The sequence below is a fragment of the Micropterus salmoides genome, unplaced genomic scaffold (assembly GCF_014851395.1).
Source record: "Micropterus salmoides isolate LMB-PRFRI ecotype aquatic unplaced genomic scaffold, ASM1485139v1 Ms_hic_scaffold_11, whole genome shotgun sequence".
NCBI lineage: Eukaryota > Metazoa > Chordata > Actinopteri > Centrarchiformes > Centrarchidae > Micropterus > Micropterus salmoides.
Genome location: NW_024040152.1, coordinates 17,453,488 through 17,472,199, shown reverse-complemented (window position 1 = coordinate 17,472,199; position 18,712 = coordinate 17,453,488). Strand labels below are relative to the sequence as shown.

The window sequence follows — 18,712 nt, the reverse complement described above, 5'->3', positions numbered from 1 at the left end:
AATAATAAATAAAATAAATTTGGGGCCAGTCAGATGGCTCACTCAGTCATGATGGATAAGTATCTGCTTGTACTTCTCAGCAGAGACCATTACTTCTGACCAAATCCCAACTCTGCTTGCAGAAATGCAGCCCCAAACTTGCAATGAACCATGCTTCACTGTTGCCTGCAGACACTCCTTCTGGTACCACTCTCCAACCTTTCGGCAAACAAACTTCCCTCTGCAACAGCCAAATATTTCAAATTTTGACTCATCAGTCCAGAGCACCAGCTGCCATTTTTCTGCACCCCAGTTCCTGTGTTTCTATGCATAGTTGAGTCATTTGGCCTTGTTTCCATGTCGGAGATATGGCTTTTTGGCAGCAAGTCTTCCATGATGGCCACTTCTGACCAGACTTCTCCGGAAAGTACACAGGTGTACCAGGGTCCCACTGTTTTCTGCCAGTTCTGAACTGATGGCACTGCTGGACATCTTATTGTGAATGGAAGTGAGCACAATGTGTCTTTCATCTGCTGCAGTAGGTTTCTTTGGCCAACCGCTGCGTCTACAATCCTCAACATAGCCCGTTTCTTTGTGCTTCTTCAAAAGATCTTGGGTAGCACATCTAGAAACCCCTGCCTTGTGTCTTGTTGCTGTGCTCCGGCTTGCCATGGTCGCTGATTTTGACAGTAAACTGTCTTCAGCAACCTCATCTTATTACAGTGAGGGAAAAAACTATTTGATCACCTGCTGATTTGTCCACTGACAAAGAAATTATAATTTTATTGGTTTTAATGGATTGTAGACCTACACAAGGCTGGAAAGGGCTGCAAGACCATCGCTAAGCAGCTTGGTGAGAAGGTGACAACAGTTGGTGTGATTATTCGCAAATGGAAGAAACACAAAACAACTGTCAGTCTCCCTCGGTGTGGGGCTCCATGCAAGATCTCACCTCGTGGAGTTGCAATGATCATGAGAACGGTGAGGAATTAGCCCAGAACTACACAGAAGGATCTTGTCAGTGATCTCAAAACCTTAATGATTTGGAGAAGATCTGCAAAGAGGAGTGGGATAACATCCCTCCTGAGATGTGTGCATAGCTGGTGGCCAACTACAAAAAACGTCTGACCTCTGTGATTGCCAACAGTGGTTTTGCCACCAAGTACTAAGTAATGTTTTGCAGAGGGGTCAAATAATTATTTCACTCATTAAAAATCAAATCAATTTATAACATTGTTGACATGCGTTTGTCAGAATTTTTTGTTGTTATTCTGTTTCTCACTGTAGAAATAAACCTACCATTAAAATTATAGACTGATTACTTTGTCAGTGGGCAAATGTACAAAATCAGCAGGGGATCAAATATTTTTTCCCCCTCACTGTAGCTGCGTTTGGCTGTTCCTCACTCAGCTGTATTCCTTCTACACAGCAGTTTCTGTCAGTTTATGATTGTGTTTCAACCTACATATTGAATTGGTGATCATTAGCACCTGTTTGGTATAAAACTAACTAACCTAAAACTTATGCACAGTACTGTAGCTTCCTCTCAGGAGTAACTGAACAGCTTTGGGAAGAGGTTTTAACATGTAAGCCTAAGATCTGTTATCAGCAGCACCAGTATGTTATTAATGGGTTGGAGACCACCAGTTGGTATTTTGTGAATGATCCATCTAACAAAGCGTACACAAACATCCATCCTGCATTGCATCACGTACTCTCTTAACTCGTAAACATAATATTTTCATTTGCCAAAGCACTTTGTGTGTGAGAGAGAAACAGCGACTGAGAGCAGAGGGAGTTATTACAGTGATTGTGGGATTATGCTGCTTTTTCAGCTGTTGTTTTTCAGGACTTCTGTATCAGGCTGCGGCCTCATCTGCAGGACCTGCTGCTGTGTATTACAACTCTGATCTGATCTGCCTGCCAGATGATTGAGCGACATTAAATCCTTGGTAAGTGCTGGAGCAGGACCAGAGTCAGGAGGAGGGGTTGAATGGTGGGAGAGAGATATGCTCAGGCTGGCTGCAGACTGGCAGGGGTCACGGTGATGGCTATAGATGGAAACTGAGTATGAAGTGACCTCTTTCTTTCTTTCTTTCACTAAAAAATATAGACTGTCTCAAAGGGTTATTTCCAAAAAGATGAACATAAAACTAAAGCAGCCCTGATCTTTGCTGAACTGGATGTGATCTGTTTGTTTGAAGCAACTTCATACAATTCAGTGGTTTACAACATTAACAGTCAAATCAAATTACCGCCAACTCCTAGGCTGCTGCGACAGCAGATGCACCACCTCGCCGAGCACTGAATACATCTATACCCCTCACATTTGAAAAACAAGTCAGTTTGAGGCAAGGTTTCTGACAGGTGAAGGCTGTTATAGGTTAAGAAAGACACAGAAGATTTATGTTTTAGCCTTGACATTTGATCTGCTGTGACCTTGTTTCAGATTTCTTTCACTTCTTTTGATTCTGATGTGGGCCAACGAGGTAATTAGATAATCAAAGCCTTGAGGGTCTAGTTTAACAGCACAATCGCAAAGACCAGTGCAGAGCGAGGTCAAGGAGGACAAATCCAAGAGCAGATTGCACTTATTGATAAATAGTGAGATAAAGGTAAACAGAACAAAGGGAGAACGATCTAAAGTATGTGTTCTTTATCCACATAAAGAGGCGACATTATTATGTGGGGAACAGTCCAGCAAAGTGAGCCTGAGCATGTATTCAAAAGGACAGTGAGTTGTTTGGGGGTTGACAGGGAAACCACTGTGCTGCTGAGGATATTAGTCTGTTGAAACTCAAGTGTATAAATTGTGGTGCCATCAACCTTGGAGACAACATCTTGAAGTACAGAAAAATCAGATCTGCTGAAGGCATGTGAGGTACAGACTATGTCTAGTGCCAGGTCTGACGCACAAGTCTCTTAATATCTCCTCTAAAACCACATGCAGCTTAAACATCAATGATGTGAGGACTAATGATGAATGAAACATGACAACTGTGACCTCAGTGAGGGTTAATACCAGAGCTGTGGCCACCCAGCCTCCGTGGTACATTCAGATCTTCCACAGAGGACTGGGGATCACAGGGAATAGACTTGCAATCTATGATTCAGTCTCTCCATCAAAACAGATGTATCCATCTCTGCCTCCAGTGGTGGAAAGTCTTTCATTCAATCCATACGCCAGGTCTTTTAGCTGTCTGGCTGGAACGCATGGCTTATAAGAGGGATTCGCAGTGCGGCCAGTAAAAGCTTCACACAGATTCCACCCCACCAGCACATGGCCTCTGAGACTGTTAGAGAAGTGATTCGGATCAATGTCCCGCTTTGACGAATGACACTCGTCTGACACGTGTCCAATACCAAAGTGCTGTGACACAACGTGATTGCTCTGAAAAAACAAACAAAAAAACGGTATCTTATGCTGCCAGAGCAGCTGCTGTAAGTTGCTGTTGCCTTGTGGATTTTGTACTGATGGCAATGTCTGTCAGTGTGTTGGTGCTATTCTGAAAATAGTGAGAAATGTCATCCCAGTTGTCACACAAAAAATTACCTAAACGATAAAAACTGCCAATTTTAATTAATTCAACCGACTAATCGTTTCAGCCACATAAACTGTTGGGTAGTTTACTTCATAGGAAAACATCATATTTTATAAAAAAAAGCTGAATTTGTAATGTCACTAAAGCTGTTAGATATAGAAGTAAAAAGTACAATATTTACCTCTAAGATGTGGTGGAGTAGAAGTAGAAAGTGGCATGAACAGAAAATACTCAAGTAAAGTACAGGTACCTCAAATTTGAACTTAAATGAGTAAATATAATTAGTTACCGTCCCCCACTGGTCAAGACTTAAATATTTCAAAAACTGGTGGATGGATTAACGTTAAATTTCGTGCAACCATTCATGGTCCACAGACAGGGTGCAGCCAACAACCTGCAAATGCTGACAAAATATGCAAATGAATGGTAGATTTATTTCAGTCACCAGCTAAGAAAAGAATCAATTGAGCGGCTGGTACACATTTTAGCCATGTGGCTGGTGGACAAAAAAGTAAATTTTGCATCCTGTCTAAATACGAATCCTACCGACTATGGTGATGCCTTAGATTTTTGGCTAAATACTTTATGTACTTTGTGTTTAGTGCTAATTACCAAACATTAACATGCTAACATATACTAAACTAAGATGGTGAACATTGAAAATATTATTATCTGCTTAACATCAGCATGTTATCATTGTCATTTTGAGCATTACAGCTGAAATGAGCAGTCCATTAATCAATTAGTCAATCAAAAGAAAATTATTCAGCAACTCTTTTGATAAACAATTAATTATTTAAGTAATTTTTAAGGAAAAAAGCTTCTATACATGAATATGTCCTCTTTTTTCCTTAATGTTCTATGATAGTAAACTGAATATATTAGGATTTTGCACTGTTGGTCAGACAAAACAAGAACTTTTCAAGATGTCCCCGTGGCCTATTTTTCAAAATTGGCTGACAGTATATAGACAAAACAGTTCATTGAAAAAATAATCTGAAGATTTATCAAAAACAAAAATAATACTTTACGATCCAAAACCGATGAGCTTATAGAGGGCCTACAACGGGTTCCACAGAGACACCACAGACTACATAATAAATATTATGTAACACGTACGTTTTAGATGAGACTGAAGACTTTTAATTCTGGCGTAGGACTGGCATTAACAGTTTAAATTCACACTGTGGCCACAGTGAAACAGCAGGTGTCTGCATAATCACCATGCTGCCTCCAACATGCGCACACACTGATGGGCCGCAGAGCTACATCTGTCATATGTATAAAAGAGAAAGCTCAACGTCCCAGAGACCCATTTATTATACAACAAAGTTGCTTAACAAAAAGTTGCTTAACAATCACGCAGAATGGTGATCAGCCAATAAATAATAATTACCATGTTTATGTAAAGACGCATTGTATTGGCACTCAGTCAATCTGACAGACCCGAGCACAAATCATATGTGAATTCAGGGCGCGCGCACATGGGCTACTTAACTCCCACGCAGCAGCTTTGTGTTGAAGAGCATGAACAGACCAGTGTTATCCAAAATAACAGATCGCAGTACGGCCATATCAAAAAACCCTGCCGATTCACTAGACGCTAATGTATAAGGTCACAACGTCAGAGACACACAAACTGTGACATTACAGCACAAAATTTAAAGCTAAAGATTCGTTTGCCTTTATTATGTCAGAATATTCAGCTCCGAATGGTATCCTCACTGTGCAGCCAGCCATTAACTAAATTCTTGTCTATGGGTGGTTGTACACATATCCTCTCCATAGCAGCCATAGCCTCTGTGCTACCTAAACATGTCTCAAAACAACATAAATCCTCTAATTAACACAGTAAATATTACTCTAGATGGACACAGAAGTACCTCTTGCACAATTATCTACAGTATGTGGATGTAAAACATACCCGGCACACAAACACTTCTGCCACATTCATACATGCATAACGTGCTCTACTTGTGCCCGGGAGAGTTCTTCAGTCAATAACAATGTTCAACACCTTAAAAGCCTTTTTATGACACACGTTCCTTTTGAATTTTATTTATTTAATGACATTCAACAGTAGATTTATCAGAATAAATAAAGAAAACAAGACAAGACACAGAATCTCTCAAACAATGTCACTTAAAACAGTTAGAAACTGTATTGCTGTTGTTGGCAGCAACTGTTGTGTGTTTTAGTCATATGTTGTAGCTAGGCTGCAGACGAAGGCCAGAGAGCCTGAAGACAAAAGTTTAGAAGAAATGCATTTGTGTGAGTTATTCTTGTTTACAGTGGAATCTAGTGTGTGTTTGTTTAATCAGTTGTCTGAGAGATGGTGGTCTGAAAGGCGAAGGTGATGTGGTTTCGTGCGTGATCAAGGTAGGGGTCTGAGAAGGTGTGTGTGTCACCAGAGAAGTGTCTCCACTGCATCAGCTCAGACATGCTGAGATGCTTCTGCAACGACCCCCCACGTTCACCCTGACGACCAAGCTGGCACGGCCTGTCAGAAACCTTCTCCTCGTCCTCTACGGCAGCTGAGAATTCATAAAAAAACTGAGTTAGAGAGTCTCACTTTAGTCAAATACTGGAGTCAGTGTGTGGGTTGTCGCCTGTGTGCCTACCCTGGATTGAACCGTCCATGCTGCAGCTGCAGTTCAGCAAGTCGTGTGTTAGAGAGAGCGTGTCTGTCAGGCTAAAGAGATCTCGCAGGTCACTGGTGGAGAAGCTGGTGTGCTCCGCCCCTTTGCCCAGGTCAACCACCGTCCCCGAAAGCCCCTGTTTGGACACCTGTCTCTGGAATATACGCTCCTCAATAGTGCCTGTGAGGAAGCAACACACACCCAGACATAAAACTTTAAACATACTTGTCTGGTTCATTGTATGTTCATTTTGTGCGTGCGTTTGTTTAATCTGACCTGCAGTAAGGAGACGATAGATGTGCACTGTCTTCTTCTGTCCATCTCTCCATACTCGAGCCATTGCCTAGACAAAGTAGAGACCAGAGAAGTTGCAGGGGAATTACACACATGTACACAGCACCATCTGGTGGTTGTGAATGTATATGACTGTGATACAGTCTGAGGGCGCTTTCACACCTGAAGGTCGGTTCATTTGGTGCAGATGAAGAAAAACAAACAAAGAGCTGTGAGCATAGAGCCACATGGACTGACAGGTAATTCATTCATTGAACAGTTTTAGTGAGGTCATCCTGTGTCATCAGCAGCTGTAAGTAGGAAAATCTGGTGACAAACAGCAAATGACGTCACACTCTTAAACCCTATGTGTATATTTATGTTCGCTGGTGTCACAAAAATCTCACAAAAAGATAATAACGAGCATAATTTGTTGAGACTGCAACTCAACCTTCTAAATAGTGATGACCAGGTTAGGTCCAAAAAAGAGACACAAAAGAGGCGTCTTTTACTGTAATATTACTGGTGATACGTTTCACTCACTTTTCAATAAGGAACCACCAAAAGACACGGATACAACACACCTTTATTTAACTCCTATTGACTTTCTGATTTGTGCTGTGTGATGGAATTGCACATTTTCGAGTGGCCTTTTATTGTGGCCAGCCTAAGGCACACCTGTGCAATACCCATGCTGTCTGATCAGCATCTTGATATGCCACACTTGTGGTGGATGGATTATCTTGGCAAAGGAAAAGTGCTCACTAACACAGATTTTGACTGATTTGTGAACACTATTTTAGAGAAACAGGCCTTTTGTGTACATAGAGAAAGTCTTAGATCTTTGAGTTCAGTTCATGATGAATGGGGCCAAAAAAGTGTTGCGTTTATAATTTTGTTCAGTGTATGTACTTACCAAAGATTTACATACATATATACAGTATGTTATACTATTGTTTCTTTAATAGCTCACATCTAGTAGATAATTTAATAGTTGTTTAGCTTTGGAATTCATGCTAAAATCACATCTACTATCATAAAGACCTTGTGATGTGTGCTTTCACACCGCAATCAAACTGCACCAGAGTTCACCTGGAAGTGGATCTAAACCCTCTTTTTCAGGCAGACTCTGTCAGCTTGTTTAGAGTTCGACTGAAAGCTTTCACACCAACATGAATGAATATGTGTGGTTACCCAGGAGAGAAGAGATCAAAAACAGCCGGTTAAGTCAAATAAAGTGTTACAGATTTTGTCAGACTTTGTCTGCATGTCTTACCTGAATGTCATTTGCTGGGTTCCAGTCAATATCATACAGCACCAGGTGGGACGCACCCACCAGATTAAGCCCCACTCCACCTGCTTTGGAGCTGAGCAGAAACAGGAAGTTCTTAGAGTAGGGGCTGTTAAAACTGTCAACCAGCCGCTGTCTCTGGCTGGTGGGGGTCTGTCCGTCAAGTCGGCAGAAGGTGTAGCCCATGTGTACACACAAGTCCTGGAGCAAGTCAAGTGTCTTAGTATAGTTGGACACTACGACCACCCTGCCGGGGCACACATACTCTGTCAGTTTATAGGGACAAAAATACATACGTGCAAATGCAAACACCCACACCCACACCCACACCCACACCCACACCCACACCCACACACCCACCCACACACCCACACACCTGTCTGAAGGGCTGAGTTGTCTGATGGCAGTCAGCATGTCCGAGAGAACCAGGAGTTTTCCAGAGTCAGCGCTGTTGAGTCCACCTGAAGAGTAAGATTCTGGGAAGAGATCTACCAGGCCCTCGTATAAAGAGCTCTCAACTGAACTGTCTGTTCTTTCCTAAAAAACATAACAGAACTCACAGTGAGCCAAATCTCCAAGCACTAACATAATACAGAGGGACTACTTTGACCACAGTTCAATAAATACCTTGAGTGACATAAGTCAATCAAATAAGATCAATATGTTAGACTACTGGCTCTAGGATGATGCAGGATTCACTCTCCTGCAGACTGATAAAGAAGTTAACCTTGACAATGGAGTAGAGCAGACCAGGGTGGTTGCAGAGCTTCTTCAGGGCAGTGATGCACGCCAGGTGTGTGTGAGTTTGCATGGAGCCCTGAAGGCAGGCTCTGAAGACTCTGTGGCAGAGGAGACGCTTGTATAGCTCTCGCTGCAGAGGGGACGGGTCGCAGAACAATGTCCAGTCGAGACGGGGAGGCAGGTAGCAGTTGATGATCTCCTGAGTCCGTCTGAGGATGAACATACCAGTCAGGCGAGAGAGCTCTGCTGCTCGCTCCTCTCCCAAAACTCTCTCCTCCTGTTGGCAGATACAGAGACAGATATGATGGCAGGGTTCATGCCAGATAAAGTTGTCCATACATGTCAAAAAGACTACATAAGAGAGTAGCATTACGTCTGTGCAGGAGGGCTGTCTGGAGCGTAGAATGGGCTCCTCGTACACTTTCCTATATGCAGTGGTTGACCCGAGAATCCCCGGGTTAACAAACTCTATAATAGCAAAGAACTCCTGCAGGTCGTTCTGTACTGGGGTGCCTTCAAAAGAAAAAGACAATTTGTTATAAAACCTTTAACAAGAAGTTTAAGATATCAGTCAGAAACTCCCTAAAGTGTGTACCTGTTAGTATGACTCTGCGGTTACAGCTCAGGCTACTGAGGGCTGAGGACGTTTTGATGCTGCTGTTCTTTAATCTGTGGCCCTCGTCACAAATTATAAGACCGAACTCCACTCTCTGGACCTAAAAACACAAGAAAATAACAGCAACTACATGAAAACATGATATAAGCTGATTTGTATGTGTAACATGCACATTTGACAGCGAGACACAGGGTGAACATACCTGCTCCAGGCAGCGCAGCAGCATTTCGTAGCTGATCACAAGAACGCTGTGCAGAGGGGATAACACAAACTGTTCTATCCTGTGCTCCTACACATGTCAACAAAGACTGTATATTAATGACTTAATACTTGATTAAGGTAAAATAAGTAAATTAAATGCAAAGTGGAAGAAAGGAGAACACAACAAAAGCACAGAGGGACAAAATGGCAGGTTTAAAATAATGTATTTTCAAAAGAGTTTTAACTAAAATTAATAAAGATACTGTAAGATACTGATACACTGTAATAGAGTGTCAGGTCCTGAACAGTATCTTTGTGTGAGAATCTTTCTTAAGAATCTTGCATATTGTTGTATGTATTTCTGTTGATTTCTGTGTCTATGGTTTGTGTCTGTGGGTACATATGGGTTCTTTACTGTCTTCAGGGTCTTTTTGTATTTAATTATTATTTTTATTTTTTACTATTATCATTTATTATATTCTTTTGTTACATGTTGCTTGTTGCAGAATTATCTTAAATGTAAATAAATTGAACCAGAAACCCCTGATCTAATAGAAATCCTTCTACTTGTGCTGCCATCATGCTGCTTGAAATCTTTGTAAATCCAAAAGAAAGAATTTCTCCTTCTCCCCTCACCTGACCCACGGTAAAAACGCTGATCCGCTCACGGCCCAGCCACTTGTTAAACTCTGCACCCCAGTTCTGCACAAGGCTGCCGGGGGTGACCACAAGGATGCGCTTAGCGACTGGTTTCCCACCGTACGGTCCTTGTTTAAGCAACGTCCAGGACAGTGCCACGCTCTGGAGGGTCTTACCCAGGCCCATCTCATCAGCCAGAATAGCCCCATAGCGACCCACAGCTCTGAAGTACACACAATGAAACACATCAATATGATCCATTAGGAACTGATTAATTTCTTTAAACAGCATATGACAACATAGTATAGGAGCAGCTCTGTTACCTCATGCCCATGACACACTCATAGAGAAAGAGCAGGCCGTCTCTCTGGTGGGGTCGCAGGTGAGTGGTCAGGTATGGGTCAACAACAACATCAACCATAGGAAGCCCCGACTTGTTATTAGACCACTGGTGGTTAGGAGAGGGACGAGGCATCACCAGTGCACCTGCAAAAGACCCAGAGGCCCTGATTATGGATATACACAATGTTTGTACATGAAAAATTGTGAAAAAACAATACTTGAAACAAACCTACAGATGCCTAAAAATGCAAAAAAGAAATTCATAAACACAACACATTTTGAATACATCGCATTTTATAATACATGCACAAGCAAAGCTACTGACTTTTTTTTATTGAGAATGACCTCATTCTGATAAATAAACCGATCCAGTCTACATACCTGGAGCCAGTGGGTCATGGCGAGGTCTGCAGGTTTCTTCCTCCTCTGCTTTGGATCCTGGATGATCTGCTCTCCCCAACATTGTTGGGGGACAGAAAGGTTTGGACCCCAGGTGCTGAGAGGACAGTAGGGCCGACTTTGTGTGTGGCCCCTCTTTCTCTACTTGGACCTCTTGGAAACAACGTCCCCTGGCGAAGTCCTCCGCAGAAATGACTCCCATCACCTCCACCTCCTTCCCTCCAATCATCAGGGTCTCTCCCTCGGACAGGGACGCCAGCTCAGACACTTTGTAGCCACTTCCTACGTAGAAACATGCACCCAGTGAACTCATGGCCGTGTAGATTGGGATAAATTATCTCAATTATCTGGTATTGCTGTGCTATTTTCAATGTTTTGCTACGCTGTGCGCTCCCTGCTCGGCATAAAATGGCAGACAGACAAAGTTAACATCTAGCTGGTGAACATAGTGTAACAGTCAACGGCTAAAGAGTCAGATATTTCCTTCAGGAGTTGGTGGAGACCGAAAAAAGAGCTAAATGGAGTGTGAACATTTGTCAGAGGGACAGAAACACAACTCTAAATGATTGCCAATTTTTTCTTCTCTGTGTCTGCTCGATGAGTTTGAAGATGTTCTCTATATCCGCTTAAAAGGTTATGTCGGTGTTGTGTTCATAGCTTGTTTCTGCTGCCCCAAAAGACAAGATTAAGAAAAATGTTAAACACTGAAATACTTCAAATATATTTACCCATTTTGCATTTCATAATAGTACACACTATAAATGACGCAACACAGTAAATACAATCAGTTGCTTAAGTACAAAAGAGATTTTGAAGGTTAAGCTTAAAGAACAATTTGACTCCACACTTGTCGATGTGCTTTCACACCTAACACTGAATTTTGGACCTTGCCGCAGGTGTTAACAAGTGTACTCAAGGTGTAGTCACTGAACCCAAACATCACTGTCGGGTGTGGTGCAACACAGCACACTTCAGATCAGAGGGGGCACAGTATTCATGTTTCCTACCAGAAGACATGTATTATATTTATGTTAATGCTTTGCTTAACTATCACAGGTAACCCACCAGATTAAAACTTGACAATAAATTAAAAACAAAATGTAGTTTGGGGCATCTGTCTCACCCTTGCCAATATCCTTCCCCTCCATATCTTTCAATGTGGCTGTGCGCCCTCTTGTAACCAGAACTGCATCGCCCTCCCAGCGCTTGTGTTTCTTCTTACTGGCCTTACACCACATCACACTGAGGTAACGCACTCCATCCTGACTGCCGCCGGAGTCTGAGCCTGCAACTCCAGAAACACAGGCTGACCCGGGAGTCACCTGAGGGAAACCGTTCACTCCTGTAAAACAAGGACATACAACACAGAGAAAAACCAACAGATGTTATACACACACAACCCACCAGCAGAGGTCCCTGTTGCACCAAGTGTACACATCATAGTAGACCTCCATGACATGACAGTGTTGGCCATCATGTGTTCTTTTACGTTTAATGTTGGTTACAATAATAAGATATATAATTACAGACAACCCAATTAAGAAAGTAAAAAGGTCTTCCTCGGAGAGTCTGAAATTATGACAGCGGATGTCCGTTTAACTTGTGAAAAACACAAGACCAGTAAAACATTAACCTTACTTTCTTTAATACAAATAACTGAACATATGGACAAACTGCAAAAGAAACTGACAACACTCGTATACCAACATTACAAGACAATCAATGTTGTAGTCAAATACATTAAATAACATCACAAAGCCACTTCCACATCTCCGTTCTTCACTAAACTGTCCATCAATTCAGCAACCAGGGAGGATTTCTGACTTGAACATGTTTGACTCCCCTCCTGGTAAATTCAGCAACTCACAGAACACGGGTCGTCATCATTAGCGTCATATGTTAAGGCCTTCGACAGCTTTCCTCCTGGCTGGGTCTATGAACATTTCTTTCATTGTAAAATTCATAATTTTGAAAAGTATCCCTAATTTGGTTACCTAAAAGTGCTAAAAAGGAAAAGCTTCAGTTTATCATATCTGATTTTTATGATGTCAGATCAAGTAAGCAGAGCCCTAAACGATACCCCTGATGTGGTCTAGGCAGACTCTCCAGTATATCATTACCTGAAATGCTGTTAGAATCACTCTCACTAACAATCCTCGATCATAAAGATTATTACCATGATGCTAAAATCCCCTTAGATGCATATTGGTGGCAGATATGGGCAGGAAAAGATCCATCATGGTCATTCATTACTACTGATATTGTCTTCCAAAACCTGGACTGTCACTTTTATTTCACCTATTCTGGCCTATCACAGTGTTTGTAATGGGAGCATTTACAAGTTTTGTTTTCGCTTCAGTCAATGAGAGAACGATTAGATTTTTAACACTGACAAGCAGAAACACAGATTGATGGCAACACGTGAGCCTTCTCCTGCAATAAACAAACAGGCTTTCAGTGTCTGTACGAGGCACTATGTTTCCAAAAGAAATTCAAGTTCTGAAACAGCTCTCAAACATGAAACAGATGAGTGTGATTGCTCAGCAGATTTTTCTCCAATCTCTCGGAGCCGCTCTGTTTCTAACGCAGGCCACATGTTCATGCTTGTTATAGAGGAATTGGCAGTCCGTGTCTCAGTCGAGCAGCTTTTAGTTTCTCCACTTTGATCTTGGCTCTCAGTAGTTCCTCCTCCAGGTCCTGTTTCCTCTTTAGTCCCTCCCTCTTCTCCTCCAGGTACATGGCAACCTTCCTGTGATTGGCTAACACCAACTCATGCTCCTCTTTGGCCAGGTGCAGAGGTCGAAACCGTTCAGGCTCGTGGTGAGGGTAGATGTCGTTGGGGTAGAGGTCGTGGCGTAAGGGCAGCGGCGAGGAGGAGAGGGGAATGTTAATGGAGGAAGGGGTGGGAGACAGGGATGCTTCGTAATCGTGGACGCTGCCCAAGTCCTGCTCCCCCTCCTGCTCCTGGCCTCCGTCCAGCCCTGGCCCAGTGTGCGCAGAGTGAATGGGGAGGTCTGGCGGTGGTTTAACATCCTCTTCAGGGTCCAGCTGGACCACCTCATGGGGGATACTTGGAACAGCTGCTGAGTAATCCTGGAGTCCAGCCAGTGAGGAGCTGCTGCCAGGATGTTCGATGGGAGAGTTGTGTTTGCTGTATATTAATCTAAAAATGGAAGGAGAGATAAAATAAGTGAGACTGGAGTGCTTAAACATCATCGAGTGTCTACATCTTGTTTCTGTGAGGTGCGTGAAGACCTCTTCTGGCGATAACGCACACACAAAAAAAAACAATCAAAGGATCAGTTGACTAATTGGAGTAGACAAGAGGAAGTTAAGTGATTCACCAAAGTTAAAATAAACCTATGCTGGTTACAGCCTCGGAGATGCCAAGATTTCCTTGCTGTTTCACATTATTATGCATAAATACTTTGGATTTTGTTGCTGCTCGTCACAGTGAGAAAGGAGTTTCATAACATTATTCTGAGGTCTAATTTGCATTAGGTATTCTTAGTCAGGTAGGTAAAAAACTATTTAAAAAAAAAAATTAGCTTCATTTTCCTTACTTTCTGTAGCACTGAGAACTTGAAGTTCAAAACATTACTTTTAGGGTCTAATTTGTGATCTGTACTTGCATTTTTTGTTTTTTTTCTTTTTAAAATACACTAAATGATTCACCTGAAACTAACAGAACTGACAGATCAATCAATATCAAATCAAGAGGTGAGTATTCTGAATGTAAAGAATGGCAGGACAAACTGCATTTTGCTGTTGAGCCTGACGATGCAACACAGAGAGTGAAATCTGTTTGGGCTTTGGAGCTGTGAGTTCAGCCCCTCCCTTCCCTCCTCCTCTACCAGTTGAATCAGTATTACGACTACATACTGTTTTTGGAGCTCGCTAAACTCTCACCTGACTGTTATACTGAGTGTTATCCCTTCAAGTCTGTGTTCAGATGTGTGCCTGTGCTCATGTCTGTCACACTGTACCTGCGCAGAGCCTGGTCCTTCTCGTGGATGGGCACATGGTGAAACAGGTGAGGGATCATCTCCATAATTCTCCTGGTTGGCTCGGAGATGCTTGCTCTGTACTCTGGCTGGGCGTGTCTCCGCTGCATCACTTCCTGCTTGGCTGACTCCTTCAGCCTCTTGTAGAGGGTCCTGAGGCCCTGAGCGGTGCGATGGGGTCTGTCCCCTCCCAAGGCGTTGTACTGCTCAGCCACAGTGTCCCAGCACTTGTTCTTGTCCACAATGACTGCATGCTTGTTGGTGTGCTCCTCCAGGATGCGGATGTGAGGACGGACCAGCTTCAACAGGTCCAGCTTTTCAGAGAGGGTGAAGTTGGAGGAGCGAGCTTTACCCACCATACTGGACAGAAACACAGAGCTGGACGCCATCTTATAGCATAGCGGACTCACACAGACCAATTCAGGCCTATGGCTGTCACCCTTCAGTAACCACAATTGGTACTGTGGCCCCTCACTCTTCCCACCTGTCTTTTTTGGTCCCTGCTGCTGGCTTCTCTTGGTCCACGATGATAAAAGCTAACACTGGTCTAACTCCCATACATGTATCATTTTCTCCTTCTCTTCTTCTATAAATCAAACATAAGCTATGTCTAACGTGTGCATGGATTCATACACTACTCCTTGGTTCCCTCTCAGCTATGTTGCACAACAAAAACAGGCTGTGCTGCACACAATAAGAATCAGGCTTAACTAGGCCAGCCTCGTTTAGGCCCCCGCCTACCGCGGAGGGCTTTGGATGAATTCCTCCCAGCTTAGGCTGACGTAGCTAAGCCGCTTAAGCCCAGCCCGACCTACTTACAGCTGGGTCTCTCTAAACCCCAAACCAAGCACAGCACAGAGCACAGCCACGCTATCCCTATTTTATCACACATGGATGGCAGCAGAGGGTCTGTGCCCTGCACAAACGAGGAAACAGTCTTAAAACTATAGTACAGGTTATTAGGGGCCAGGAGTCTATTTTCCAAAAGTGAGTGACGCTTTGAAATAGCGCTGGCTTAACTAACTGGGTGGGGGAGGGGTTAGTGAGCGCGCTGCGCATGCTCGCAGACGCAGAGCGCTTTTATGCATTGTGTGCCGTCTACAGTGTGCACAAAATAAACCTCCACTCTGCTTCAGGAATACTGAACCATGATTAAAACACGTGTTCAGGGCGCGTGTGGAAACAGAGGGTGTGTGAGCCGTGTGTTTTCAGGGTGAGAAACAAAGGCACTAGTTGCTCTTGCAGGAGGAGGGAGCGGTGGCTCACTGATCCCGAGCACAGTCCTAATCTGCCGGGCGCTGCCGCGGCACTACCCCGCTAATTTGCATAATGCTGGACCTTCTGTCACTCAGCCCGCCCGGTTTAACATATATCTTAACTGTGTGTGTTGTTATTATTAGCCTCAGGGAGACAGTCAGGCACTGCTGAATGAGAGAGAGATGTCGCTCCGCATCACTCTTGGCAGCATCACGCGGCAGTTTATTTAGAAACTGGTAAAACACGAAATAAGAAGCATTTAAATCCTAAATTACGCCGATTCATAATTATGTAGTGAAACCGACACGGACCCCGTGTTATAATGACGGCGTAGGTAATGTTTAATAGTGACTCTCAGCATGCGTGAGAATTAAAAATAACACTTTGAGAGAACCGGGCAGGGCTTTTGTTGTGTTTAAAATGACAGGGTTTTTCTACTTCCTCTAAAACAAGGCAACTGAGTCAACAAATAAGAAGTCTGGCTTTATGCGCATTATATTTCTTGACTGAGAAAAAAATTGTAATGGAAAACTACGCATGTACAGGGAGGAATTCAATTCTCTAGGTAGTCAATTATATGTATGTATACAGGGAGAGGATTCAGCTACGTGTTTCCATACCTTTTCCTATTATTTAATATTATTGCTCATCAGTGAATTTACTACATGCCCATTCAGTGATAGAAGCTAATTCTCATTTCTCTGAATCTGTTGATTTACAGGTCTTCAGACAGCCAGTTAACTGTTTTTATTTTTGTATAGGAGGTGATCTCAGGTAATGCATGTAATAGTGAAGTAGTTACTACAAGGTGCTTTGAAGTAAGTACTACAGTATATTGGGGTTCTCCTCTTAAGGATCATTACACAACAAAAGATGGTGAAACACATCATGAGAGGGAAATGACAATTTATGACAGAGACTTTACAAGCTGTTAACTAGGTAGAACCAAAAAACTCAATGTATCTTTATATTTTCAACACACTGACATCTGTCAGACCTTTTCCCATCAATGATCTTTCCAGCTTTTGGAAGACATTTTGAGTATCAATATGGTATTACTGCGAGCTACAAATATGGGCTGGTTTGAAATTCAGCCCATATTCCACTGAGGTTCTGTTGATGTGTGATCTCCACATGACAATTCTTGAACATACTAGGTACTATCCCAGCCACAAATCTTTGTGTCTTACTTGCTGGTCTGTTGTCGTCTTCTGTGAACTCTTCCAAGCCAGCATTAGAAGGTCCTGCCTCTGCCTCATTTTCCTTACTTTCCGTTGCACTGAGAACCCGAGCCAAAGCCTTTGACAAGGCTGGAGCAGGCTGGATTTCATACTCTGTTTTAACCGGAGCTGGTGCTGCTAGACTTCTCTGGATCTGCAAGATGAGAAGAGAAAGGGAAAAAAGAATTTATAATCTGAGGAAGTTTGAAACAATGCTGGATGATGAACAAGAATGACAGGAATCCTGAGGAATTATACTGTAGTTAATAGTGGTAGTGAATAATTTACCTTTTCCAGTGCATTGCCCAAACCAAATTTAGGGGTAAGGTGCTTGGATACAGCCACAGGACATGACGTCAGTGCTCCAGGAGGAACAAACCGGGGCTTTTTCACTGCATTACCCAAGAGCTGGCTGGGAGCTCCTGAGCGTCGCATTCTTCTTTTAGCAACCCACAACAATCTGTCTCCTAAAGACAGAAAGCTATGAACATCAACACAATAATAAGTATATTATCATGATAATTAACTCAGTGGCCCAGAAACACACCATTTTCCTCATTTAGTTCAGTGTTGGTGGCCCTTGTCCACAACAAAAAGATTTAGTTACCACCACTACTACTGGTGTATACATTTAGAACAGCTTAGATATGAGAGAGTACAGGCTTTCTAATACTTAGAATTAGTGAGTAGTATTAGCGTATTTCATGAGAAATTAATTCATTGCAGCTTTGATACACAATTAATCACTTTAACAACTTATTATACACATAACTTACATCACACACTGTCTTTGCTGCATCTTCACAAATAAAACTAAAACAAATTTCTCTCATTTCCTGTCACTATTTGATTTATATCAAGACACCGCTTTGGATCTGATAGCTTGTGATGGACATTTAACATTTTATTGACGGTCAGTAAAGTTAAATGATTTGTCGCTAACGTTACCGATTAATTAACAGAAACGTTTCTATAAATGTAAGTTAACTTTTAACGTCAATCCCAGTCCCAATAGAGGGCTTTGTGCCCCTAAAAGTCTCTCACCCGCTAACTACAAATGGCAGGATAGCAAGCTAACTTTAGATAACTCGCTAAACCGTCGCTAACAAACACTGCCAACCGGTTTAAACTCAGCTGTAATGTCATGTTTGATAATGTGCGACAGCGTATCATACATAACTTACCCGGACGAACTAAAGGTTGGATCAAAGCGTTTAAAATCACAAACTGTCACTCAATTCCCCACAAAAGTCGTCTTGTTTTATATTTTCTTCCCTTTTTCTGTTGTTTCTCCCGCTGAATGGTTTGATGAACGTGATTGGTCGACATCCCGGCAATGGGTGTGGTCAAAACGAATGGGGTGCGTTTGATTTCCAACGTCACAGTAGTTGACTGCCTACCTCCATAGACGCTGCCTCCCACTCGAACTTCCGCAACCCGAAAATCCCTGACTTATAAATCGAGCTCACCTTGCACTTCACCTCTTTAATAACGCCAGATAAAAAAACTGGTAGAGGAGATCCATCCATCCATCCGTCGTCAACCGTTTATTCTGCGTAAAGGGTCGCG

At 42.7% G+C, this 18,712-nt stretch overlaps 2 protein-coding genes across 5 annotated transcripts; both read right to left on the bottom strand.

The window, feature by feature from the left end:
* Positions 1–5,546: 5,546 nt before the first annotated feature.
* On the bottom strand, positions 5,547–18,436 carry rad54b (RAD54 homolog B). Of its 4 annotated transcripts, none has more exons than XM_038711528.1 (16): positions 18,328–18,436; positions 17,432–17,610; positions 17,114–17,297; positions 11,786–12,022; positions 10,645–10,944; positions 10,245–10,407; positions 9,919–10,144; positions 9,284–9,370; positions 9,061–9,181; positions 8,839–8,978; positions 8,452–8,742; positions 8,101–8,261; positions 7,710–7,971; positions 6,437–6,503; positions 6,143–6,340; positions 5,547–6,055 (listed from the first exon to the last, which is right to left on the bottom strand). In XM_038711528.1, exons 2-16 carry the CDS (start codon positions 17,576–17,578, stop codon positions 5,835–5,837), a joined length of 2,805 nt encoding a protein of 934 aa, XP_038567456.1. In that variant the 5' UTR covers positions 17,579–17,610; positions 18,328–18,436; the 3' UTR covers positions 5,547–5,834. The 4 variants fall into 4 exon arrangements, with proteins under 4 accessions (XP_038567456.1, XP_038567459.1, XP_038567458.1 ...); XM_038711531.1 differs by having other exon boundaries at positions 7,710–7,800; XM_038711530.1 differs by having other exon boundaries at positions 11,786–12,004.
* LOC119897660 (fibrinogen silencer-binding protein) lies at positions 12,291–15,473 on the bottom strand. Its single transcript, XM_038711532.1, has 2 exons — positions 14,649–15,473; positions 12,291–13,825 (listed from the first exon to the last, which is right to left on the bottom strand). The coding sequence occupies exons 1-2, from the start codon at positions 15,053–15,055 to the stop codon at positions 13,270–13,272; spliced, it is 963 nt and encodes a 320-aa protein (XP_038567460.1). The 5' UTR covers positions 15,056–15,473; the 3' UTR covers positions 12,291–13,269.
* Positions 18,437–18,712: the final 276 nt, after the last annotated feature.